This window comes from Bombus huntii, chromosome 6 (genome assembly GCF_024542735.1).
Source record: "Bombus huntii isolate Logan2020A chromosome 6, iyBomHunt1.1, whole genome shotgun sequence".
Classification (NCBI taxonomy): domain Eukaryota; kingdom Metazoa; phylum Arthropoda; class Insecta; order Hymenoptera; family Apidae; genus Bombus; species Bombus huntii.
In genome coordinates, this window is record NC_066243.1 from 6630825 (window position 1) to 6653671 (window position 22847).

Below are 22847 nucleotides of genomic sequence, written 5' to 3' on the forward strand. Positions count from 1 at the left end.
TGGAAACACGCCGCAATTATGGATGGTAATAAAATTGTGACACTTTCACCTACCACGACGTTACAAAATTGATACGCAAAGCAGTAGATCAATCTTTAAAGAACTTATCTAATTTTTTAAATAATTTGAAGAATGCGTTAATTACATATTGGTTACTATACTACTACTTACTAGTTACTATATTACTACTGTACGAAGTTATTTTTCTTTAACGTATTACACGTCAAAAAATTTGGAAGTTCATCGACATACATATGTTAAATTTGCAGTATTTACAAGCATCTCACGCAAGACACATATTCATCAAGTTTTAATGAATTGGTTAACCTCGTGGGATTTAAACATGAGCGAAACAGTTTTTTTTTTATAAGTGATAATAGGCCAGCCTTAGTAAAAGCTATCAATAAGAACACAAATTGGACGTGTATTCTGTGTTTTACACATTGCTTGCAACTAACAATTAAGTTCACGTTGTAAAATCTTCCATAGTATGAATTGCTAAGTAAGAAATGCAGAACAATAGTAGTTTTTTCTCCGTTCTTCCACTGCCTAAGGAAAATTTACACAAAGATAATTATCACTAAACCAAAATGCATCAGCCCTACGAGACGTGATAAAGTGCACGCGTACCGAGCGAAAATTCAAAGTCGATTTTCTCGAAAACAAAGCCTCAAAAGAAAAATTTTTATTCTATATTTTCGACTTCTTTTTTCGCGTAGAATCACCCCCTTTCCGCTTGTACCACCAGTTACCAACCACCCTGTATAATATTCTCGCGTTCAGGACAATTGTAGTGCGTGTGCAAACCTTGTATAAATGTCGCCTATGTGCTATTGTTGCGATTCTATTATAAATACTCGCGACCGGGACAATCGCGATGCGTGTGTGACTTTGTTGTGGATACTCACGGACGGGACAATCGCAATGTGTGTGTGATTTTGCTGTAAGCACAGTTTACGTCTCTGAATATCATGGTCTTCTTCACTACACTTGTATGAGGTAAGCTGCCGCCCATGTGTCGTTGGGATTGAAGGTTACTATGCGCCCCACTGCTCAGGCTGACCTTCCTTCTTCGTGTAAGGAGGTTTACTTGCGTGCAGGGGCATTTTGACTGATTTTTAATTGTCAATAACTAGAAAGCAAAGCCGATGATTTTCATTTTATTTTAGCTTCAAGAATCACCACTTAAATTTTTTTACGCCTATAACCGAACATCCTGTATAAACTTCTTATTATTCTTATAGCACCTACTATCCGGTAAGTTCAATTAGATCTTCCATATCTACCTTTTGTCTTCGTACCCTTCTATATTCTATATTCAACGGTGTAATCAACTAATCCATTTATAATTCCATTTCATCAGCAAATTGCCACAAGAACGAAGTAACACGACGTCTAACGTTCGAGGATTTAACACAGACCTGTGTTAATAATGAAACAGAAATCGATCACAGCGTAAATGTACCTGTTATTTATCCGTCTATATCTAAAGATAGCAATCAAACCTTTATTTCACGCCCTTTGTGTTAAGTCGATATTAGAATCATAGAAAGAAGGAATGAATAATCAAGGCAACACCTGTTATCATGATTCATATGTATTGGAGCATACGTGAGCGACAGCTTTAGAAGTCGATCAGACACCATGCAAACGGAACAAGATTTGGACATATCGGTCATCTTCTCGATGTTTTTCTTGAGGAACATCGGCTTATGGATATCCGACAATCGCGCGGAAAACCGTCGGATGAAAATAAAGCTAATGTGCACACTATTCAATTCAATAGATGCCTCGATCGTCATTATGAGAGATTTCTATTTTACTTGGTTATACAAAGGCGTGAGTATATTTGATGGATCTAATTGTATTAAATGAAATTGCGTACATGTTATACTGTCGTACGAATAATCTAAAAATTTAATAGTAATTTATTACGCATAGAAAAATGAAACAATTAATAGCGTTAAGTTCTAAAAGATATTTGGCAGGTATAGTCAATATTTTTCTAATTATTGTTAAATCATATACGTATGTGTACAAAAAATATGTATTAATTTCTCGATGCATGGATTGTTTTCAATTGGCACTCGTATTCAGTATTCGTTTCTATTTATTAAATTAAATAATACTTAAAACCGTTGTTATACGTAACGTGGATAGTAGTTCGTAACATGCGTAATTCAGTTAAAACTCTGTGAAACAAACGACTATATTATATAAGAAAAATTCATAATAGCTCATTTCAGGACATTCTTTACGTTACTACCAACATATTAACTGTGATAATGGGTCTAATCAAGATATGTATCATATTAATGCATAAAAGGGAATTTATAAGTCTGATTACGTACACGCAACGAAATTTCTGGAATGTTAACTACGATACACGCGAGAAAGAAATTTTAAAGAATTGCAGAAAGACTTGCACCTTTTTCGTCTGTTCTGTCAGCGCCATTGGCATATGTGCTATGCTAGCTTACCTGTCAACACCGCTTATTAGTAGGTTAAAAATATTCTATTTGTTCATAATGTGTTGTTTAGAACGTAATACCAAAACACCAACGCTACGTTGTGATAGAATTAACTAAAAAGCTAGGGACTAAACGAAAGAACAGCTGACGGCAGATTACACGCACTTCTAATAAAATTAAAATTTATTATTAAATGCTTAAAATTAATTAACAGAAAAGACAAAGAATTTAACACCTAATGGCTAAGCCATTCTAAGGGCTAAGCACGGTTGTAATGTTGTGCTGTAGCGCGTACGATTAAAGCGATTAGAACAAGTTAAGATCAAGAACGGTATATAGATAATAATATACTTTTGCCACAAAACTCTTATACTATATAAGAATTTGTTGTCGTATAACTTAAACAACCCTTTTTTTAAATAAAAGAATCTTGATATAGTATTGCTGCATTTAGATGTTTAAAAATTATATATACTGACAAATATTTCTCTACCCTCGAAGGCTGAAAATTTCATAAACAGAAAAATATACCTAACGATAAATAAACAAAACATTTGATATAGAAAAAAGTACATCATCTAAGCGTTTATTACAGCAAATGCTGGGAAAAATAAATCAGAAAGAATATTGCCATTCAACGTGTGGCTAAATTTACCAGTATCTATATCGCCTTACTACGAAATAGGATTCCTTATACAGGTATTTAACTTCTCGTAAATTTTTCTAACGAATGTTACTTTAGTTACCTGCGTTATATGTATACCTTTATACACTACGTCCAACTTATTATACAATGACTTATACTTGGATACTCACGGAGGTAAAATGTATTCGCTGTTAGTCGAAGTACACTCTTAGAATCTTCTATAAATCTATAAAATCCTTCGTATCGATGATTATAGTATAAGCGACATATCTGCGATTTTGTAAGAATTAATTTCTTCCACGAACTGCGACAGGAGAAATAATTTTTACTTTTTGCAGACGATAAGTTTGTATTACATAGCGGTCAGTTATTTTTGCTTCGATAACGTTTTCTGCATCCTCGCCGTACATTTGACTGGCCAGTTTCGCATACTTCGATACAGGTTCGCAAAACTGTGTGACATGGAACATCAGATAACAGAGGAAGACACGGGATTGATGATAACAAAGCATGTGCATACATTTTACGAGCAATTGAAGTTGTACATTCAACAACATCAGACACTGATTGATTTTTGCAACAGGCTTGAAGACGTATACACGATGCTAATATTTGGACAAGTGTTGGTATTTAGCGTGTTAATTTGCCTGTTTGCTTATCAGGGACTAGTGGTTAGTATTTACGTGCCATAATACATTGCTATATTATGAAATTTTATTAAATATTTGGGAATTTCTAAATGAACAATTTCCTCTTAGGTTGCTGCTCCTTTTGCGAGACGTTCCATCTTCGTCTTTCTTTTAGTCGGTTCAATGGCTCTACTGTTTATGTTCACCTATAGTTGTGACGGTGTGATAGAACACAGTGAGAAAGTTGCTATAGGAGCATATTCGGCGCTGTGGACGATCATGCCAATGAACAAACCTGGTAGGATGCTGCGAAACGATCTGATAATGGTGATTGAACGATCAAGACGAGTTTGTTGTCTTACTGCGAACAATTTTTTTCCTGTATCATTGGAAACTTACACTACGGTAGATATAGTATCAACTCTAGAATAAATACTTGTTGCGATCTATAAAATTTGAAGTATAGGACATTTTAAAATACCACAAAATTATAATTTCTGATATTGTGAAATAATTTACTTATTAACATTTTGCAGATTTTATCTACCGCAGTATCGTATTTCACGTTGTTAAGGAATAACGTAGAAGATAAAAATGTAGATTGATTGATAAAGCAAATCATCAACAAATTCCGTAGAGTATTCGAAGAAAATTGCCTACGATACTATACAAAAAAATTGCATGTTTACACTTAATTAAGGAAATAACTGCTAATTTAATCTCAATACATGTATAATCAACAATCAATATGGAATTTTTCATATATGATTTCAATACCTTAATATATCAGCCAATCATTAGCAATACGATATGTGCTTTTCTTAATATTAATAGTAGATTAGTAGTAGATTCAATATCATAATAATGGATTTTATTCAGTACTCTGAAAATCAAAAATAATATATAATATACTCATAAATATAATGTATAATATACTCATTTAATTTATCCAAGTAAGCTAAAATTAAGTATTAATTGCTGTTAGTTGTTGTTCTTGGTTCTATAGTTTTAGGTACCTTAAGACAGCATAATTTACATATTATTGTCTGCAAATAAAGAAGCCTGTCTTCATGTTACAAAATATACGTGCTAATATACAAAATAAATGAAACTGCGTACTTGTTATAATACATTGCTATAGAATTAATATACATTTTGTGATCAAAAGGAAACTCAAAGGAAATGATCTTTATACACCATGCCATGACTGTACATTTAGAGAGGATTACATGTGTTATACTTTCCAACTGCATTTATTTTTCTAGCGAGGAAGTAATCAATATGTGACAAACTGCTAGTTATACATATATTATAGGAGCCCTCTTTGAAGCATATACGGGGTGAGTCACCAAAAGCAAGCCACTTAAATAATTCTTTCAATTTATACGGCGAAATGTTTGAAAGAAAAGCTTGAAATAAAAGGTTTCGACAGGAAATTATTACGTGATGGATTACACGTTCTGAACATCACCTCCATTTTTTTTAATTGAGCTATATATTTTTGAACACCTACGATTGTAGCCCTTCTCATGACGAATTTTATATTATATTTTATAAATAAAATACGATTTATCGCTTGACGAAAGAAAGATACAAATAACAACTTATCATTAAAATTATCAAATATAAACGACCATAAAAATCTGAATAGCAGATGTTTACTTTCACGTACATTATCTTTATACATGTATAATATGCTTTTAACACTGTGGTGCACAAGGATGTCGTACTGAACAATTTGGCTGTTGATTGTAGCATTGGCTATGCCGATACCATTTATCTGTCTGTTAAAAGAAAACCAAGTTAAACCAAGTTAAATGTTATAACTGCTCCATTTGGTTGGATACTTTTACATACACCCTGTAATAGATAACTTCGTCCTGGAATAGGATAAAGCAAATCTGTTCCAATGCTATCCAAATTTGATGTCATTATTATATCAGCAGTAGAGCTATATGTAATAAGAGGTCTTCTCATAGGCATTGTCCAAATAGGTTTACATTCGTCAGGACTAGGTTTTACATGCCATGCGTCTGGGTCATATAAACAATTATATTTTACACACATCATTGGCTTCCTAGTTTTCCTGAAGATTTCAATGATATATCATGAAAAAGTACTTTTCAGATAATATTAATTTTATATCTTTATATGATCTAGTTTATTTCTAATATTCTAATTCGTCCTTATCTAGTTTATATTTAAATTTATTTTTATCTTACATTTTTACATTACTTAACAATTTAATACGTTACAGAAATTAATACATTCGAAGAAAACATTATAGAATTCATTCCTTACATTCCATCCATCTTATTAAAGAGACATCTTAAACGTCTAAGTTCTTGACCAGAATTTGAGACTCTGTTAGAAAAGCCCCAACTTCCAAGTGTCTCTTCTATACTAGCACCATTGCTTTTTAAACATTTGTACGACATCTTTGATTTCTTTTTCGAGCTATATCAATGGTATACAATTAAAATTAACGAAATTAATATAACAAATAATAAACTTGGAAATTTTTTGATGTAAAACATCTAAAAATATATTTTAAGAAGATATTACATTATCATCATATGTTTTTTATTTTATTTCTATAATCGCAAACTTCAAGTAATATTAAAACGCTGATATTCATATTATATGTATTGTGAAATGTAATTTATGTATATACTTATAACAGTAGTGAAAAAGAAACAAAGAAGAAAGCTGACAAGATCTATGCTTTCTTTGTAGGTTTTATACCATTAAAAGTGTAAATAACTTCATAATATGTTGTGTATCAATATATAAAATAAATGAAAGGTTTTTTTAGAAAGGGATGAGACTTCTTATAATAAATGTTGTTTGATTGCATTCCTACTAATTTATAGCTTTACAATTAAGTCGTATATTTATCACAATAACAAATATTATATACATACATTTTTCTATGATAATATGTACAAGTAATCTAGGAAAGATTATTTGAAAGAATGAAAATGTAACTAGTCGATGCTACTTTAAATAAAATAAATAATAACAATACTTTCACAAATTTTTGCTTGTTTTCAAAAACTATATTAAACTAAATTATATTTGCTTTAAAACTATTTCTCGTAATGTGTAAAATTTTATTAGTGCTTTCTAATGTTGCTTAATTCAAGAATGTTAATATGTATATAAACCACAACAAAACACGATCGTTAGAAAATTTAACCTAAAATTCATCAACCAACAACATTCCAGAATATTTCACTAAATTTTAGTTTAAATAGAACACTTTCTACAACATGACAAATTAACAAGTACTTTGTTCTTAATAGTGCTCCTTAAACATATTACAAAACTGAAACACATAATGCAAACTACTGCAACATTAGAGCCAGCATCTTCAAAATGGTTAGTTCAATAATATATTAATACTATGTCATATTCTTAATTTCCGTAAAAGTATATGTACATAAAATAATTAACTCTCTATAGTAAAAAAAGAATAAGGTTGCAAGTAGCTATAAAAATAATAATAGTTCATGCAACAAATGTATTTGCATTGTACAGTTACTTTACCTTCAAACACTGAAGCATTGTTGCCATTTGTTGCAGCTTGAATATGCCTAAAAAATTTCTTTCTAACAATAACATTTAACTGTGCAACAGCTTTTTATCAAAAAACTACACACTAATATTCGGACACTTGTTATCGTTCTGCAACCAGCAATTCATGGAAACAATTCGAATTGCAAAATAATTTTTTTAATAATTATTTTGTATGATTAGTACTAGGAAAAATTAATATTGATATTTTTATAATACATTAAGAAATTTAACATGTCACGAAGAAGAAAGAATACTAACTTTAAAAGAAGAAGATCGCCATCGAATTTAAGAAACAAGGAAAACAACTTCTGTCCGCTATTGTACAATTCAATGTAATTGTTACAAAGGAATTGTTCATGTATTTACGAGCAACATAAATGATTCATATTCTCTTAGAATAGGCAACACTATATTTAGATCGTCATCTCATATACAAAGCTACAAATATGGAAATAGTGCTGTATCCGAATATTAACATGAGTCATTGTACATGTATTCATGTAGAAAATTTTACCAAGAATCAGGGATACTTGAGCTGATTCTGAAATATCAATCATTTCAAGTTACTTTGACTAGGAGGAGCATCCCTTAAACTTTTTGTCATTTTCATCCGGCTATCTTTTCTTATTCTCAGTAACTTTATCTTCGCCAAAAATGAAATGAAATTTTTTCTGCTTGATAGTATCCTTCGCAAATATCCAGTGAAGCAGGAATGTCACGAAGAAAAAACACCACTTATGCTACCGATATTTCTAATGATTCCTTTTGAAGAGAAGTCCTCTGAGGCGCCAAAAACATCGCACAAACAAACAAAGACGGGTGTGAGTGACATCCAAACTTCAGAGGTAAATTGTGGTCAGTACGTAATGTAAGGCTGATACAATTATAATTCAAACTTGATGATCCAAATATGTAAATGAAAAAGCACGTGTGGTAGCCTGTGAAAAATCGTAAATAAATTATATTAAAAATCTATCTACTTCCTGAAATCTACCTGTGCATATCAGGATCTTCGAACATAAATTTCGTACATAGACCATGCATTTACAGTAGCTCGTATTAATATTCGGGCACCATGGCGTGTAGGGCATTACTATTATATTCTCGTAGAATAAGTAACACGACATTTAAATCATCCAGTTTTATACGATGCATCAAATACAGGAGTAGTGCCGTGTTCGAATATTAATGCGAGTAACTGTGCATAATACGTACATCGATAATATCAACATAATGCAGTTCTCATATGTACTAAATATTAATATTTATTTCAGCTCAGTCGTTTGAAATTTCCTGAAATGAGAAATGGTATTCTATCCACAAGATGTCATTGTGTACATAGAGATGGTCTTCAAGATTCTTGTCCACTGAGTCAATGTCAAAAAGAACCCGAATGCCTTGATAAACCATGGCCTAGTTGCTTACCAGCAAAATACTTACAATCTCGACATCCAGAACAGTATCCACCATCCAAAAACTGATACTGTCAATACTCTAAAGCTTATGTAACTTATGTGTATATAATACAAATATAATAAAAATAGTAATATATAATAGTTGAGTAAAATAACCCATTTATTATTTAAATATATTTATTACTATATTTATTGATGCTTTTACAACATACATTATTTATATGCATAAAAAGTATGCAAATATTGGAGAACACGTATAAAATTTTTAGATACATTTGTGATAACTGATATTCCACAGAAATATATAAACTATACATAGTAAAATAGACTCATAACAGAATGATGAAAGGAAAATGTATATTTGGCACATAAGAAATAGAATATAATAATGGATACATACTGATAAATATTTTGGTTAACATGGTAATGGACACAGCGGTAGACATGGTGATGGACACATTGATAGACACATTGATGGACAAGGTGAGGAACAGCATGGTGAACATGGCGGAGGACATGGTGATGGACATGGTGGAGGACATGACGGTAAACATAGTGATACACGCGGTGAGCATGGTAATGGACATGGTTGACATGGTGGACACGGGGGGCAAGGCGAACACAGTGGCGGACATGGCGGACATGGTGGACACGGGGGGCAAGGCGAACACAGTGGCGGACATGGCGGACATGATGGACATGGTGGACATGGCGGACACGGCGGACATGGCGGACACAATGATGGACATGGTGGACACTGTGGGGGGCAGCATGGTGTACATGGTGGTGGACATGGTGGTGGACATGGTTGTAGGCATGGTGGTGGGCATGGTGGTGGGCATGGTGGTGGGCATGGTGGTGGGCATGGTGGTGGGCATGGTGGTGGGCATAGTGGCGGGCATGGTGGCGGGCATGGTGGCGGGCATGGTGGCGGGCATGGTGGCGGGCATGGTGGTGGGCATGGTGGTAAACATAGTGGTGGGCATGATGGTGGGCATGGTGGTGGGCATGGTACACAAATGTTGAAAGAAGTACAAGGTGGTACACAAGGAGCAATACTGCATGGTTGACAGGGTTGACAGGGTGGTAGTTCGATACATACAGGCTTACACTTCGTATTGCTTGAACATATTGCCTTTACATTTGTACAGCAAGATTTTTCTGCACCATTGCAGCATACCAATCTACAATATGCAGCCAAAGCAGCTTCCCTTGCTTGATCAGCACAATAAAATTTCCTTAGTGCAACTTCCATATCTCCCAATTCTGTTAATTTCAACAACGCGTTGCGCCCTGGCATACAAACGGGATATAACTTTGTCATACATTCTGGTCTACCCATACAATCCCACACCATACATCTATCTTGTAAACCATTCCTTTTGATACATTCACATCTATATATAATACCTGCTCGAAAATCAAAACTTTTACACTGTTTAACTGGAATCTGAAATTTAATAATTAAAATTTAGCTCCATATATAAATTGATGTATTAAAAAATATAAAATGATAGAAGGCATTTTTTCCCAAATTTGGTTACAATTATTTTTAGTATTATTCTATTTTGTAACAAGACACTTTCTGTACTGGTACTGAAATATTAATTAATGAAGATTTTAATCTTCATTTTAAAATAAAGCGAAAACCATATTCAAGAAAGTATCTTCAAATTTTAATGAAACTTAGTATATGTACTGTACATGTGCATTCGTTGTATATGTATATATGTGCACATATACTGTATATATATTGTTGGTTTCTATCAGCAAAACTGACTCAATCGATTTTTTTGTTAGGAATAAAAAAAATTTATATTGTAAAAAATTTCTTACGTTTCCTTTAACCAAGATAACTGTATATATTATGTTTATTTTTCGTATCCCTTACTTTTTATGACAATAAATGATTTATACAAAAGCTGTGATTATTGACTCAGGTTTCTTCCCTACTGTACACATTACGCATTTTTAAATCGATTCGTACTTACACAATCAGAAATAGGTGCACAAGGTGAAGAACAAATAACAGGAGGAGGACAAGGTGGCTCATCCCATTCACATGCTTTTCTATAATGAACAAATTATAATTTTATTCATGTTCGTAATTTAGTTTCAACATTTTCTTACTTTCTTTCCATAGAACTAATCAAACATTTTAATTGCGCTAATAATTCTCGTCTTCTATCACAATTAGGATTTTTTCCGTCACAAGGCATTTCTAATGGTAATTATGTTCAAATAATTGAAAACAAAAATTTTGATTTCATCCAAGTTTTATAAAAATCGAAGAATATGAATTTTGTTACATATTCATTATATTTTTAGCATATTTCCACTCTATTTAATTTATTTTTCGTTTTATAACACTGGAATGATTTATTTAAAAAAAAACGACTACATCGTCTGAATATGTCTCCAACACATAATAAATGAATAATATCTTCGCATAAATTTCAATTGTCAGCTATTTCGTATAAATGGTATTATCAAAATTTCATGTATATGACATCATAAAAAATAATATACAACAAAAAAGCAATAAAAAAGGAAAACAATGTCTTGTGGAAGAAGTCCATTATCACGTTGCACACCATCTTGCTATCCGCCTCCTGCATCCTGTATCCAGTACCAGTTACCCTCTTGTCCGTCGTGTGTACCTTACCCATGTGTTCCACCAACTTGTGTAGCATGCCCACCACCATGTAAAATTACGATATGTACGCCACCAGTGCCGTGCGGACCTTGTCCACCAAAATGTATTCCATACTGTCCACCTGCATGTGCTGCACGATGTTTAACTAGAGTTACAGCACGATGTCTTAATTGAATTGTTTCAATGTTAGAAGAATAAAAATTTATGTTGTTTTCGTCCGTCCGGCACAAATTAGGAACGATTACTATGCTAATTTGGATATCAATAATAAATATATTTTATACTTTGGTTAGCAGCAGAACCTTAGATATATATGTATATATTTATATATTACATATAACACTATATAATTATGTAAATGAAATATATAATCATTTATACATGTTAAAAAAACAAGGCATAAGAGAATTTTATTACACAGATTTTGCAAGGTTACTATACCTCCAGCACGTGTTTCAAAACCAAAGATATATATCCCCAAAAGACCTTGTCGCAGACCTGGTTGTTTTCATAAACCAAAACCAAGATGCTGTCTGTACCTGTATTGGCGTCTTCCGTGTAAAGCTGACTGTTTTGAAGTGTAAAACCGTGTAGAAACTGACAGATAATATAATGTAATGTAAATTTGTTTATTTTATATTATCAACAATAATGCCAAATACAATATTGTAGTACAATCTTATAATAATTTTGAAAAGCATCATCATATCACAACATTTGATGCTAATCATTAATGCTGATCACTGCAAAATATTATTTATTGTTTATTACAATTATAGTGTCCTAAAATTAATGTAACAACATAAATTATTTGGATCTCGAGAAATACAATGAAATAATATAATAAACATTATATATATATATACTTAATCTAAAGAAATAAATTTGAACGTATTACTATCCATTTTCAATAAAATGCCGTTTTCGTTTAATTTCGCAATAAATTCAGAGAAGTCACTCATCAAAATTTTCTTATCCGATACGATTTCACGCAATCTTTTCATAGAAAATATCTTACTATTGTTAGAAATTGCTTCTTTTCTTAGTATCTGTATAAATTCTTTAATCTTTGAACAAAAAATGCATATTAGTACATCACAGTCTCCCGTTATTGTAAATCTATATTAACTTACTTACTTTTCGATTAGTTATATTTCTTGTACTTGAGGATTGGCAATTTGTAATTTTGTCATCAAACGTATGTTGTAAAATTTCTATCACATCCAAAGCATCTGTTTCTATTGCCTCTGTACGTAATTCCAATTTTGCTCTAGCCTATGTAGGAATTTTAATTTTCGTTTCATGAGAAAAAAGATATTTCAATTCAAAATCTATACATATGTATATGCATAGATTAAAAATTCAAAATAAAAAACACAAAAATAATGAAACCTCTGTTAATCGTATCATAGCTTCTAATTGTCTATTACAGACAGATAAACCACCAACTTTATTATTCTGATCTCGAAGCTCTAAATAATAATTTTGTAATATGTTAGCTGCTTCTTTAGTTAACTTCGGCTTAACATATTGCCGTGCATATGCAATATATTTTCTGAGAATTGACTGTGGAATGATATTCGTATTTTCTGCTATAGGAACTTTCAGTCTATCTCTAAAAAATTTATTTATAAAAAATAAATACATGTTTATATATGTTGAACAATTATTATGTCTAATATGTTTTAATTACCTTAATGAAAGTTTAGTTGTATGTGGTATATTTATATGTTGAGACGTACTACTTTGCACACTATTAGTTGCGTTGAAATCACCATGAATTGACATAACATGATTACATAATAAATCATCTATATGCTATTGCAAACAGAAAATATAATCTTAATCAGAAGTATTCACTTGTGTATGTATAACTATTAAATATTAAGTAACACCTTATTCGGTTCATCTAATAATGAAAATATTAGATCAAAACGTGACAAGAGAGGAACACTCATTTTTAAGTTTTGCAATACTGTTTTACTTCTATTAAATCGACCACCAATCGGATTAGCAGCTGCGAGAATTGATGCTCTAGCAGGAAGAGAACATATTATTCCTGATTTAGCAATGCTTACGCTTTGTTGTTCCATAGCTTCTAATAAAACCTATAATTTAAACAATTTGCTTTTTAATATAAAGTGATAAACCATAATCAACTATTCATTATACGAATATGATATTAAGAATGCTAAGTTTTTATTAATTTGATATTTAATAGTTTTATAGCAAAACAGCTCTAAATAGTTCTAACAGCTTTACCGAATGTTGTTTATGCATTTTGTCAAATTCATCAATACAACAACAGCCTCTATCTGTCAAAACTAATGCTCCTGGTTCTAAATTAAATTTATTATTTTTATTTTCTTTTGTTAGCGTTATTGTCAAACCAGAAGATGTACTTGAATTTCCACACACATATACGCCTATAAAAATCATTGTTACAAATTCTTCGATAATATACATATCGAAATATTGGCATCTTGATTTACATCACTTTTATTACCCGTAGCGATTAATGTATTAAAAGATATAAGATTCCATTCAAAAAAAAAGTTGACCTTCACATAATCTTTACGTGTTCATCTACAGGAAAATTAATAACATCGGAATATAAAGCCATTCAACTTTTATAATAGTAACTTCTAAAATAGCGACGTAAACCAAAAAATCAATATCTGCTCAGACATCCTCTATACAATTATATAATAAAATTCTTATTCATTTTGTTGTACCTTTGACAGCAATTCGCTCGCAGGCTTGTAACATTTGCGATTTTCCAAGACCAGGATCACCAACTACTAATACATGAATATTTTCTCGTGATTCTGAGTTTTCTACATTTCCACCAAATAAGCTCAACATCAGTCCGGCCTTGACAATTTCATGACCATATATACTTGGACATAAAGAATGTACCAACAGCGGAAATATATTTGGTGTGTTATATACCTCCTATCAGAATTAATAAAACATAAATACTTCACAGGATAGATTACTTAAATTATAACATATATTTTCAATTCATATACCTTTATTGCTAAATAATCCTTTATTGACATTTCATTATTTATGATATTTTTATCCTGAAGTCTTTGTTTATTATTAATTATCGTAATAGCTTCCATGTACAAAGAAAATGAGATTTTATTTCGAGGCTTTGCATTATTATTACCCTATGTAACAAAGTATGTCAGATCATAACATCGTAATATGAATAAAAAAACATAGATTATATGTTTTTAATAAAATATTAGGCGAATTATCTAAAACTAACGATGCAAAAATATGCTTAAAGACAAAAATATTTAGTTAAAATGAGAACATTATAAAATAGAAAAGTTAGTTTCTCAAAAGAATTATTTGAATGTGAAACAATTCCTGTATATAAATGCCCTAACTTACTCGAGAATCGATTACAAATATAAATTAAACACTTAATTGCAAACATTGAAACTCTTTCGTAATCTACCACATATATCTAAGTACACTTTACCTTTATAATTCCTGTTAAAGTAATATCATCTCCAGGCATACAAGTATTGACTAAGTCATCCATTAATTCGATATCAATCGTTCTAGGCATACTTCCTTTACTGTTCTATACGAAAAAAGATATGTACATATATAAAACACGCCAGCAATATTAATGAGTTATAAGTTAATTCATTTTCAACAGTTTTTAAATCTATAAGTAAAATTATTTATTATTTTGTCGCAATATTATTCACACGATCTATATGAAAGAGTAATGCTATGAAGAATCAATTCTTTTATATTATTTACGTTTATGATGAATTATTATGATGAATTATTATGATGAATTATTATGACTATTTTAAAAAATATAATTTTAAAAAATTGCATTTGAATAAAAGTATAAATTTAATTGTTCGAAACAATTTATTCAAAAATTATTGAGTAGTTTCATACATAGTATATAACATAATAAATTTATTAAAATGAATTGTAACTCTGACCTTCATTTATATAAGCATACGCGCACAAAATAAAAATGATCTTTTTTATTTGTAATAGAAGTACAAACCTGATCGTTATTTGAAAGTTCTTGTATTTTAATCGTTTGAAATGAGATACTTTTCACCAATGATGAATCTAATATCACACGAAATTTAGATATGCCACATGTATTACATATTCTTGGAACTGTATAAACTCCTAATGGCTGTTTCACTATTTTCTGTAAATTACATTTACGACAAGCGAACATAATCCATTGCGCAAGATGTTTTATGTGGCCTACTCTTATTACACAGCCTCTAATTGATACTAATCTCCCTGTTAAGAAAATTAAATATACAAAAACAGAATTAGGTCAAAATTAAACAAAATTATGATCTTTATTACTCAAGGAATTGTATACATACCGTAAGAATTTGCTTTCAAATCTTGCAAACACATAATCGGTTGATGATTTAATATTTTTATTCTAACAGTAGAAAGTGTACTTATAATATTTGCAGAGCTTAGACTTTTTCGTGGTACTGTACTTAAAATTTGCTAAAAATACAGAACTTAATATTTCGTGAATAAATATACTAATTATAAAAAATATTATAGGTATACCTGATGTACAGCCAATTTAAAACAATTTAAGATATGCAATGGATTTTCATATATATCTTTCTTAAAATCAGACCATTCATCCATAAAAATTGTATCATTGTATAATTCACATATGTCAATAATAAAAATTATGCCATTTTCTAAATTTTCCAACGAAAGTAATGTTGACAATCGTTGATGTCTGTTTATAAATCTTTCTACTATTTGTATTTTTTTAACAGTATCAGAATCATTTTTATAAACTAAAAGACAAATTATTTTTCCAACATTATTACTTATCTATGAATTATTTTTATATAACTATTGTATTTCAATTTGCCATTAACCCAATTTAATAAAAAATATAAAAAATGTTTCTACCTTCATCAGAAAAAAATAGCTTCCATCCATAGTATGGAATATTGAAATCTACGTAAGTACTATCTACGTTTAATAAATTATATGTTTCAATAGGGTCCAAACGTTGATATTTCTTTTCATCGTTTTGATTGTCATTGTAATCTATAAATTATTAATTATATAGATATAACATAAATAAGTTTATATGTATATCAAAATTAAAATTCCAACAAATAAAAGTTTAATTATTATGCCATTAGAATTTAACGTTTAATGCTTAAATACACTGCTTAAAACAATTAGAGGATTGCTATTATGAACGATTTTATTGCATCAACCAATTAAACGAAAGTAAAAAAATCCTACGGTCTTAATATATTGACATATTATTCATCATTATTGTAATAAAAAATGACTTTAAGTCAATCGTTAAAAGGACCTGCAAACATGAAAATGAAAAACGTCAAAAATCAAAATAAAATCATTCCATACACTAAATTTAACAAAGTGAAAGTAAAAGTATTTTTTAAATTAATCATTTTCAAATATAAATACTTCAATATGTAAGCGATTTCGAATAATTGATGTATGTGTTAGTGGCAACACATTTTCTTAACGATATTATGGCAAGTAGCCCACCGCTATTTAGGAGGAGGAATCAGTAACGGTCTTGACAGGATGCTCGACTGAATATTTGGCAAATCGATCGCCAAGCCGTTGAACTATGAGATGTTGATAATATGACTATTTAGTTAGATAAAGAGTAAGATAGTTTACTAATGGCAAGTGACCCGACCGTGACGTCATATTGCCAGAGGATAAAGACTATGTCTAAGGTTCCAACAGATCTGGCCACAGAATAGGGAAGACAGTAATGCTTTTCGGTAAGCGAACCTATTTTGACAAATTTCTAATATACACAAAAGAAGACATGTTTTGGTGTATGTACAGATAGAACTCAACTTCTCCGATTTCGATGACACTTTTTAATATGTGGTTGGAGGCATGATCCTGAGCAACTTTTTCCTACACATGTTAGTGGTGAACGGCCTCGTCGTCGAAGAAAAGACTTTCACAAAAGTATGGTTCGGGAAAACTCCTTGAGGAACTGCTACAGATTTATATTGTGCCTATCGGAATCATCAAGTCCGCAGCACATGGTTTATTATAGTTTGGAGTTTTTCAACAGGTGAGTCATGGATCAGAATTATATAAATTATTTACTATTTACCATTAATATTTTCTATCTGTTATTTATTATTCCTATATTTATTAAATTTGCTTTTTTGCAAATTGTAAAAATGTTTGGTAATTACATGAACACAAACTATTATTCAGATGGTTGAATAGTAACAGTAAAAAAGCAAAAGAATATTTTTAAGCTATTGAAAAACATAAATAAAATTATTAAATTTTGAGTTTCTGTCAAATATTAACAATAGATACACAAAACAATAATAATACATACACATATGTATTAGATACAGAATTATGCATTTATTGATTGTTCTTTTTTTTGTTATTCATTATTCGATAAAATTTTAATTGCTAATCATTACAAGTTTATAGACTGACAACTGACAAGCAGAAACAATAGCGTGGCGATCAGCCGATGGTGGCATAGATGCCTAGTCCATGCGTGTAGAAAGGGAAAGGCTCCCTGGTAGGTCACTGAGGTCTCCGAAAAATCGCTTACGCGACAACTAAACTTTGTTTTAGTAGAAATGATTTTAGAAAATTGATTTTTCAAATGGCTGAGCTAATTTAACTTGTCAATGGAAACGGATATTCTTTATAAATGCATTAAAGCAAATGTCCTTGTATTGACTTAACTTGCCAGTGAAGATATCCAGCTGAACACCGCTCACGGCCAATTGTATATTGTAAAACTGACGACGTGGGTTTTGGAACAGATACATACAAAGAGTCTATTTACGACATATTTGCGAAAAACTATTACTACTACATAGAGAATTCTACATAGAATTGAGCGTCTGTGATAGCGTATACATCTATATTAGTTACCAACGAACGGATAAAATGACCTGGTCTCGAAAGCTTTTATTTATATATACAGAGGGTGGAACGTGCTTGAATATTCGAGATGAAAGTTCGTACGTAACATGCATATGCGAGGTTATAAGGAATGTCTTATAACTCAATTAAAAATGAATATCATCAATGCATTGGGTTTGAATTTAGGTTTTTCCAATCGCTTCCGTAAAATGATAACAATTATTCTATTTCGTAAGATAATATCAATTATTCATTTACCTATTATTTTTATAATTAATTTGTTATTATTTCACGTAAGCCCCGCTGTATTGAAAATTCTCACAATAATACACAAACTAATAACTACAGTATTTTTCTAATAAGCATGTTACAAATCATAACACTGTGATACAGTACACATATTCTAGTTTATAATAATAGTTATTTTAATTTAAACGTGATAATAATAAAATAATTTATATAATATAATATTAATATAAATATAATAATAAAATAATAAAATAAGTTAATGGATATCAAATGTGTACAGGTATACATAAAAAACTAATCGAAGATCCATCTTCTTTCTCCTAGATAAGGTAAGCAGTTTATTTTATAGAACTTATTTTGTAGAAAAGTTCAATATGCCAATTAAATGCCAAAAATAAAATTTGCCACCCCTAATAATTTAAGAAAAAACATTTCGTGACATTATATTTGAACCACTCTATATAAACATTAAGTCTAATAACTAGACAAGATTATAGCTTTATTTTAAATGAAGGTGGAAGAAAACCACAATAGAAAATTTTTTATAGTTCAACAAATTTTATCTTTTTATGATACAACTATACTTACAAATGTATCCTTAAATACAACTGCACTTTTTGTTAATAAAATCCCATCTTCATTATTTATATTTCAATATTATAAGTGTTAATTTAATTGTCGGTTGCTTCTACATATAAACACCTCTTAAAATATAGTGTTCTATACTTGTTACATTTCTATTGTATATTCCTAATTACGACATATTATAATTGAATACAAATTGCAATTATTCTTTTTCTATCTTAATCTCTTATATCATGAAATGTTAGTAATATATATTATATCTATGAAAATACTTATAAATTCTGATAGTTAATCAAATAGATCAATACCAAGATTATGTAATTAAGCATACATCCAAGCTAATTAAGAATGCTAAATAAAATGAGAAAATTTAAAGATTATTATGTTATTTAGATGCATCATATAGTGGTAAACATCCTAATTATTAGCTATTAACATATTGATTAATATATAAATCGACAAAGATTCACAATTATATTTTCTAAGAGACTACATGGGCTACTACTAATTTGCATTCATCTATTATGAAAATCACCTGTGGTCTACAAGCATATCTTTATTTACATATACACAATATAGGCTATGTAACCTAAAATACAAAAGTATATGATATATGCATAAAAACATTATATACTTAAGACACTGAAAAAAGTATTAACACTATAGCAGTCAATGTTGTAACAGTCAAATTAAGCATAATAATTAAACATCTAAGATAATTTAATAACTTAGAAACCCATATTGATACTTTCATTTATGTATGATCTCCATAAATTCATATTGGCTTTGAGTCATAAATTATTGAGCTTACCTTAATAAGTTTCTTTGAATATAAAAAGAAGCGATATGTGATAAAAAAGACGATCATCATTTCTTCTTTTCACATATAATTAACGTAATTTTACTACATTACAACACACTAAATAATCAACACTTAAAAAAACGTTTCGTATATTTCAAATATTAAAATAAAAATGTGATATACATATGTACAAAAGGTAAAAACAAATTCATTAATTGTATTTGATTATATTTCACTAAATTATTTAAAACTATAGATTTATCAAAATGAACAAAGAATATCTTACTCTTTTTAGATTTTGATGACTTCTTACCAAGATACCATTTGTTCTTATAAAAATTGTTCAGTTTTCTATTACTCATAATTACAAATATCTAATAAATCTCCATTAAAGTTACTATAAAATTTTAGCTACAGAATATATTCTATTCCAATTCCTACATTTCATTCATACATTATAGATACATATATAATTTGTCACGTTTGAAATTTACTAACATATATTATATAAATAGACTATAACTGATTTTCCCACTTATTGCCTTTACTGTTTACATTCATTGACTGCTATAAAACGCTTTGAAAGGATTTAGGGCTCTTTTCCATTTGCGACTAATCGTACATTCTAGCAGCAAAATCACATTCAGTAACGCAATTGTTCTGCATGTGAGTATAGCACGTATATATTCCATATCTATGCTTTATAGTCTCACAGGACTGTTCTGACGTCTGATGAAAATTATGTCATATTCGACAATGGGTTCTGTCGTCTTGCGGGACTACTCGCAAGTGGAAAACAGGCTTTAATCACAGCTAACCAAAGGTAAGGTTAGTCAAGCATTTTCAATTGTAACTATGGAAACCATTAGTTGACATCATTAACGTTACTATGTAACGAAACCGAGACCTGGTATTATTACGTATAAGCTTTACAATATATTTATTCAGTTTTTCGTTTATTAAATTATGTCCATAAATTTGAATGAGAGGAAGAGAGAGAAAGATAAAAATTTCAATGAAAGAAAATATATATACTATAAACTTATAAAATTATGTCATATATTTTAACAAATATAGTATATTTGTTAAAAAATAAAAATAGTCTTATTTATCTCTAAAATGCGGAATTATTTTAATATTATAATTGATATTAACTCATAAATATCTTGAATATGGATAGATATATAGTCACAGGGAAAATTGGAAAAGGAGCACAAGGTATTGTTTTAAAAGCACATGATGTGGAAACAGAAAAGGATGTTGCATTAAAAAAGTTATTCTTAAAGAATATTGATAACGGTATATCCATATCCATTATTCGAGAAATAAAAATTTTAAAACAATTAAAACATCCCAATGTATGTTTATCTCAATTATTTTATATATAATATATACATATATAATTCATATAAACAATTTTATAAAAAAGAACTTTATTAATAATATAGAAATAAATTTAATAAAAAAGATTGTTTAATACAGGTCATAGAGTTATTAGATGCTTTCCCTACTGGTTTAGATTTTATAATGGTATTTGAATATATGCCAACAGGGCTATGGGAAATAATAAGAGACAATGATATATTATTAACTCGAGTTCAAGTAAAAATTTATACAAAAATGATTTTAGAGGGCATTGCATATATACATGGAAAAAATATAATACATAGAGTAAGAAATATTTATATTTTTTAATATAAACTTAAGCATAATAATAATAATAATAATAGCAACAACAACAACAATAATAATAATAATAAATATACCTGAAGAACTTTAATTACATACATATTAAATTTATACATAGAATGTTATATATTTTTAATTTTTGGTTTATTTACTTTTTACCTTTAAAATTCTATTGAATTATAGTGAGAGTACTAAAATACTATTTTTAGGATTTAAAACCTGCTAATTTACTAATAAATGAAAAAGGTATTTTGAAAATTGCTGATTTTGGTTTAGGAAGATTATTGTGGAAGAATGTAACAAAACCATATTCTCACCAAATTGCCACTAGATGGTATAGAGCACCTGAATTATTATATGGTGCACGATATTATACATCAGCAATTGATATGTGGTCTATTGGATGCATTTTTGGTGAATTATATAACAGATCACCATTATTTCCTGTAAGACATTTCTATTTTTACTCTACTATTGATGGTAATTTTAATATGAATTATATAGTAAACGTCAAACTTACAGGGAGAGACAGATATTGAGCAATTAGCAATAGTTTTAAAATATTTAGGTTCTCCTACGTCAGAAACATGGCCAGATTTAAGTATATTACCTGATTATAACAAAATTACATTTCCATATCATAAGGGAATATCATGGGATGAAATTCTTGAAGATACTGAACAAGAAGCTCTTGATCTAATTAGTAATATTCTTATTTACAATTCATCACAACGTCTGACAGCTGATGAAGTGTGTAATAAAATAAATACAGCAAGCAATTACTAACAAAAATTAAAATATTTCTTATTTCTTATTTCAGGCATTACAACATCCATATTTTCATATTAAACCATATGTTTCTTCAAAACATTTGATAAAACCACAAACTAGTCATCGCTGTCAAACAAAGCAGAAAGAAATTAATACAAACATCCAAGCTACTACCCTTTTTAAAAATCTGTTAACTATTATATAATAAATGTTCATATTACACATATAATTAATAAAGCAGAAATATATACACTAAGATATAATATATTATAAGTAACCACACAAATAAATTATACGTTTAACTATAATAAACTTCGAGATTATTTAATTTTAATCATTTTAAAGCTGATAGAATAAGAGCTATAAATATTTTTATAGGTACATAAAGTTTGAATATTTTCTTAAAAAAGATG

General features: G+C 29.6%; 5 protein-coding genes and 1 long non-coding RNA gene across 6 annotated transcripts; 2 read left to right on the forward strand and 4 right to left on the reverse strand.

Moving 5' to 3' along the window:
• Positions 1–1644: 1644 nt before the first annotated feature.
• LOC126866890 (odorant receptor 13a-like) lies at positions 1645–4447 on the forward strand. Its single transcript, XM_050620883.1, has 6 exons — positions 1645–1839; positions 2247–2499; positions 3067–3170; positions 3456–3788; positions 3876–4151; positions 4283–4447. The coding sequence occupies exons 1-6, from the start codon at positions 1645–1647 to the stop codon at positions 4349–4351; spliced, it is 1230 nt and encodes a 409-aa protein (XP_050476840.1). The 3' UTR covers positions 4352–4447.
• A 937-nt stretch (positions 4448–5384) lies between these two features.
• On the reverse strand, positions 5385–6338 carry LOC126866898 (uncharacterized). The gene is made up of 2 exons (XM_050620895.1): positions 6048–6338; positions 5385–5832 (listed from the first exon to the last, which is right to left on the reverse strand). Exons 1-2 carry the CDS (start codon positions 6182–6184, stop codon positions 5550–5552), a joined length of 420 nt encoding a protein of 139 aa, XP_050476852.1. The 5' UTR covers positions 6185–6338; the 3' UTR covers positions 5385–5549.
• Positions 6339–8883: 2545 nt separating this feature from the next.
• LOC126866892 (uncharacterized) lies at positions 8884–10977 on the reverse strand. The gene is made up of 2 exons (XM_050620885.1): positions 10732–10977; positions 8884–10190 (listed from the first exon to the last, which is right to left on the reverse strand). Exon 2 carries the CDS (start codon positions 10095–10097, stop codon positions 9156–9158), a length of 942 nt encoding a protein of 313 aa, XP_050476842.1. The 5' UTR covers positions 10098–10190; positions 10732–10977; the 3' UTR covers positions 8884–9155.
• A 1029-nt stretch (positions 10978–12006) lies between these two features.
• On the reverse strand, positions 12007–20796 carry LOC126866886 (DNA helicase MCM8-like). The gene is made up of 14 exons (XM_050620877.1): positions 20261–20796; positions 16344–16484; positions 15984–16225; positions 15785–15917; positions 15445–15695; positions 14893–14997; positions 14429–14572; positions 14132–14351; positions 13659–13822; positions 13292–13504; positions 13090–13214; positions 12789–13011; positions 12534–12671; positions 12007–12463 (listed from the first exon to the last, which is right to left on the reverse strand). The coding sequence occupies exons 1-14, from the start codon at positions 20334–20336 to the stop codon at positions 12263–12265; spliced, it is 2376 nt and encodes a 791-aa protein (XP_050476834.1). The 5' UTR covers positions 20337–20796; the 3' UTR covers positions 12007–12262.
• Positions 20797–20803: 7 nt separating this feature from the next.
• On the forward strand, positions 20804–22690 carry LOC126866891 (cyclin-dependent kinase 20-like). The gene is made up of 5 exons (XM_050620884.1): positions 20804–21332; positions 21457–21645; positions 21873–22109; positions 22186–22413; positions 22484–22690. Exons 1-5 carry the CDS (start codon positions 21147–21149, stop codon positions 22637–22639), a joined length of 996 nt encoding a protein of 331 aa, XP_050476841.1. The 5' UTR covers positions 20804–21146; the 3' UTR covers positions 22640–22690.
• On the reverse strand, positions 21628–22320 carry LOC126866901 (uncharacterized). Its single transcript, XR_007690078.1, has 2 exons — positions 22184–22320; positions 21628–22107 (listed from the first exon to the last, which is right to left on the reverse strand). It is a non-coding gene; the product is annotated as an uncharacterized LOC126866901 (long non-coding RNA).
• Positions 22691–22847: the final 157 nt, after the last annotated feature.

What these genes read in the sequence shown, in the direction of transcription:
- LOC126866890 (XM_050620883.1), top strand. Translation starts at nt 1,645, where the DNA reads ATGCAAACGGAACAAGATTTGGACATATCGGTCATCTTCTCGATGTTT. An exon ending in CCTGTCAACACCGCTTATTA is followed by an intron (nt 2,500 to 3,066) that starts GTAGGTTAAAAA and finishes CGTTTATTACAG; the next exon opens with CAAATGCTGGGAAAAATAAA. An exon ending in AAATAGGATTCCTTATACAG is followed by an intron (nt 3,171 to 3,455) that starts GTATTTAACTTC and finishes TACTTTTTGCAG; the next exon opens with ACGATAAGTTTGTATTACAT.
- LOC126866898 (XM_050620895.1), bottom strand. Translation starts at nt 6,184, where the DNA reads ATGTCGTACAAATGTTTAAAAAGCAATGGTGCTAGTATAGAAGAGACA. An exon ending in TTTAATAAGATGGATGGAAT is followed by an intron (nt 5,833 to 6,047) that starts GTAAGGAATGAA and finishes TGAAATCTTCAG; the next exon opens with GAAAACTAGGAAGCCAATGA.
- LOC126866892 (XM_050620885.1), bottom strand. Translation starts at nt 10,097, where the DNA reads ATGGTGTGGGATTGTATGGGTAGACCAGAATGTATGACAAAGTTATAT.
- LOC126866886 (XM_050620877.1), bottom strand. Translation starts at nt 20,336, where the DNA reads ATGAGTAATAGAAAACTGAACAATTTTTATAAGAACAAATGGTATCTT. An exon ending in CGAGCGAATTGCTGTCAAAG is followed by an intron (nt 13,823 to 14,131) that starts GTACAACAAAAT and finishes TGATTTTTATAG; the next exon opens with GCGTATATGTGTGTGGAAAT. An exon ending in GAAATATAACTAATCGAAAA is followed by an intron (nt 12,464 to 12,533) that starts GTAAGTAAGTTA and finishes TTTTGTTCAAAG; the next exon opens with ATTAAAGAATTTATACAGAT.
- LOC126866891 (XM_050620884.1), top strand. Translation starts at nt 21,147, where the DNA reads ATGGATAGATATATAGTCACAGGGAAAATTGGAAAAGGAGCACAAGGT. An exon ending in AACAATTAAAACATCCCAAT is followed by an intron (nt 21,333 to 21,456) that starts GTATGTTTATCT and finishes TGTTTAATACAG; the next exon opens with GTCATAGAGTTATTAGATGC. An exon ending in GAAAAAATATAATACATAGA is followed by an intron (nt 21,646 to 21,872) that starts GTAAGAAATATT and finishes TACTATTTTTAG; the next exon opens with GATTTAAAACCTGCTAATTT.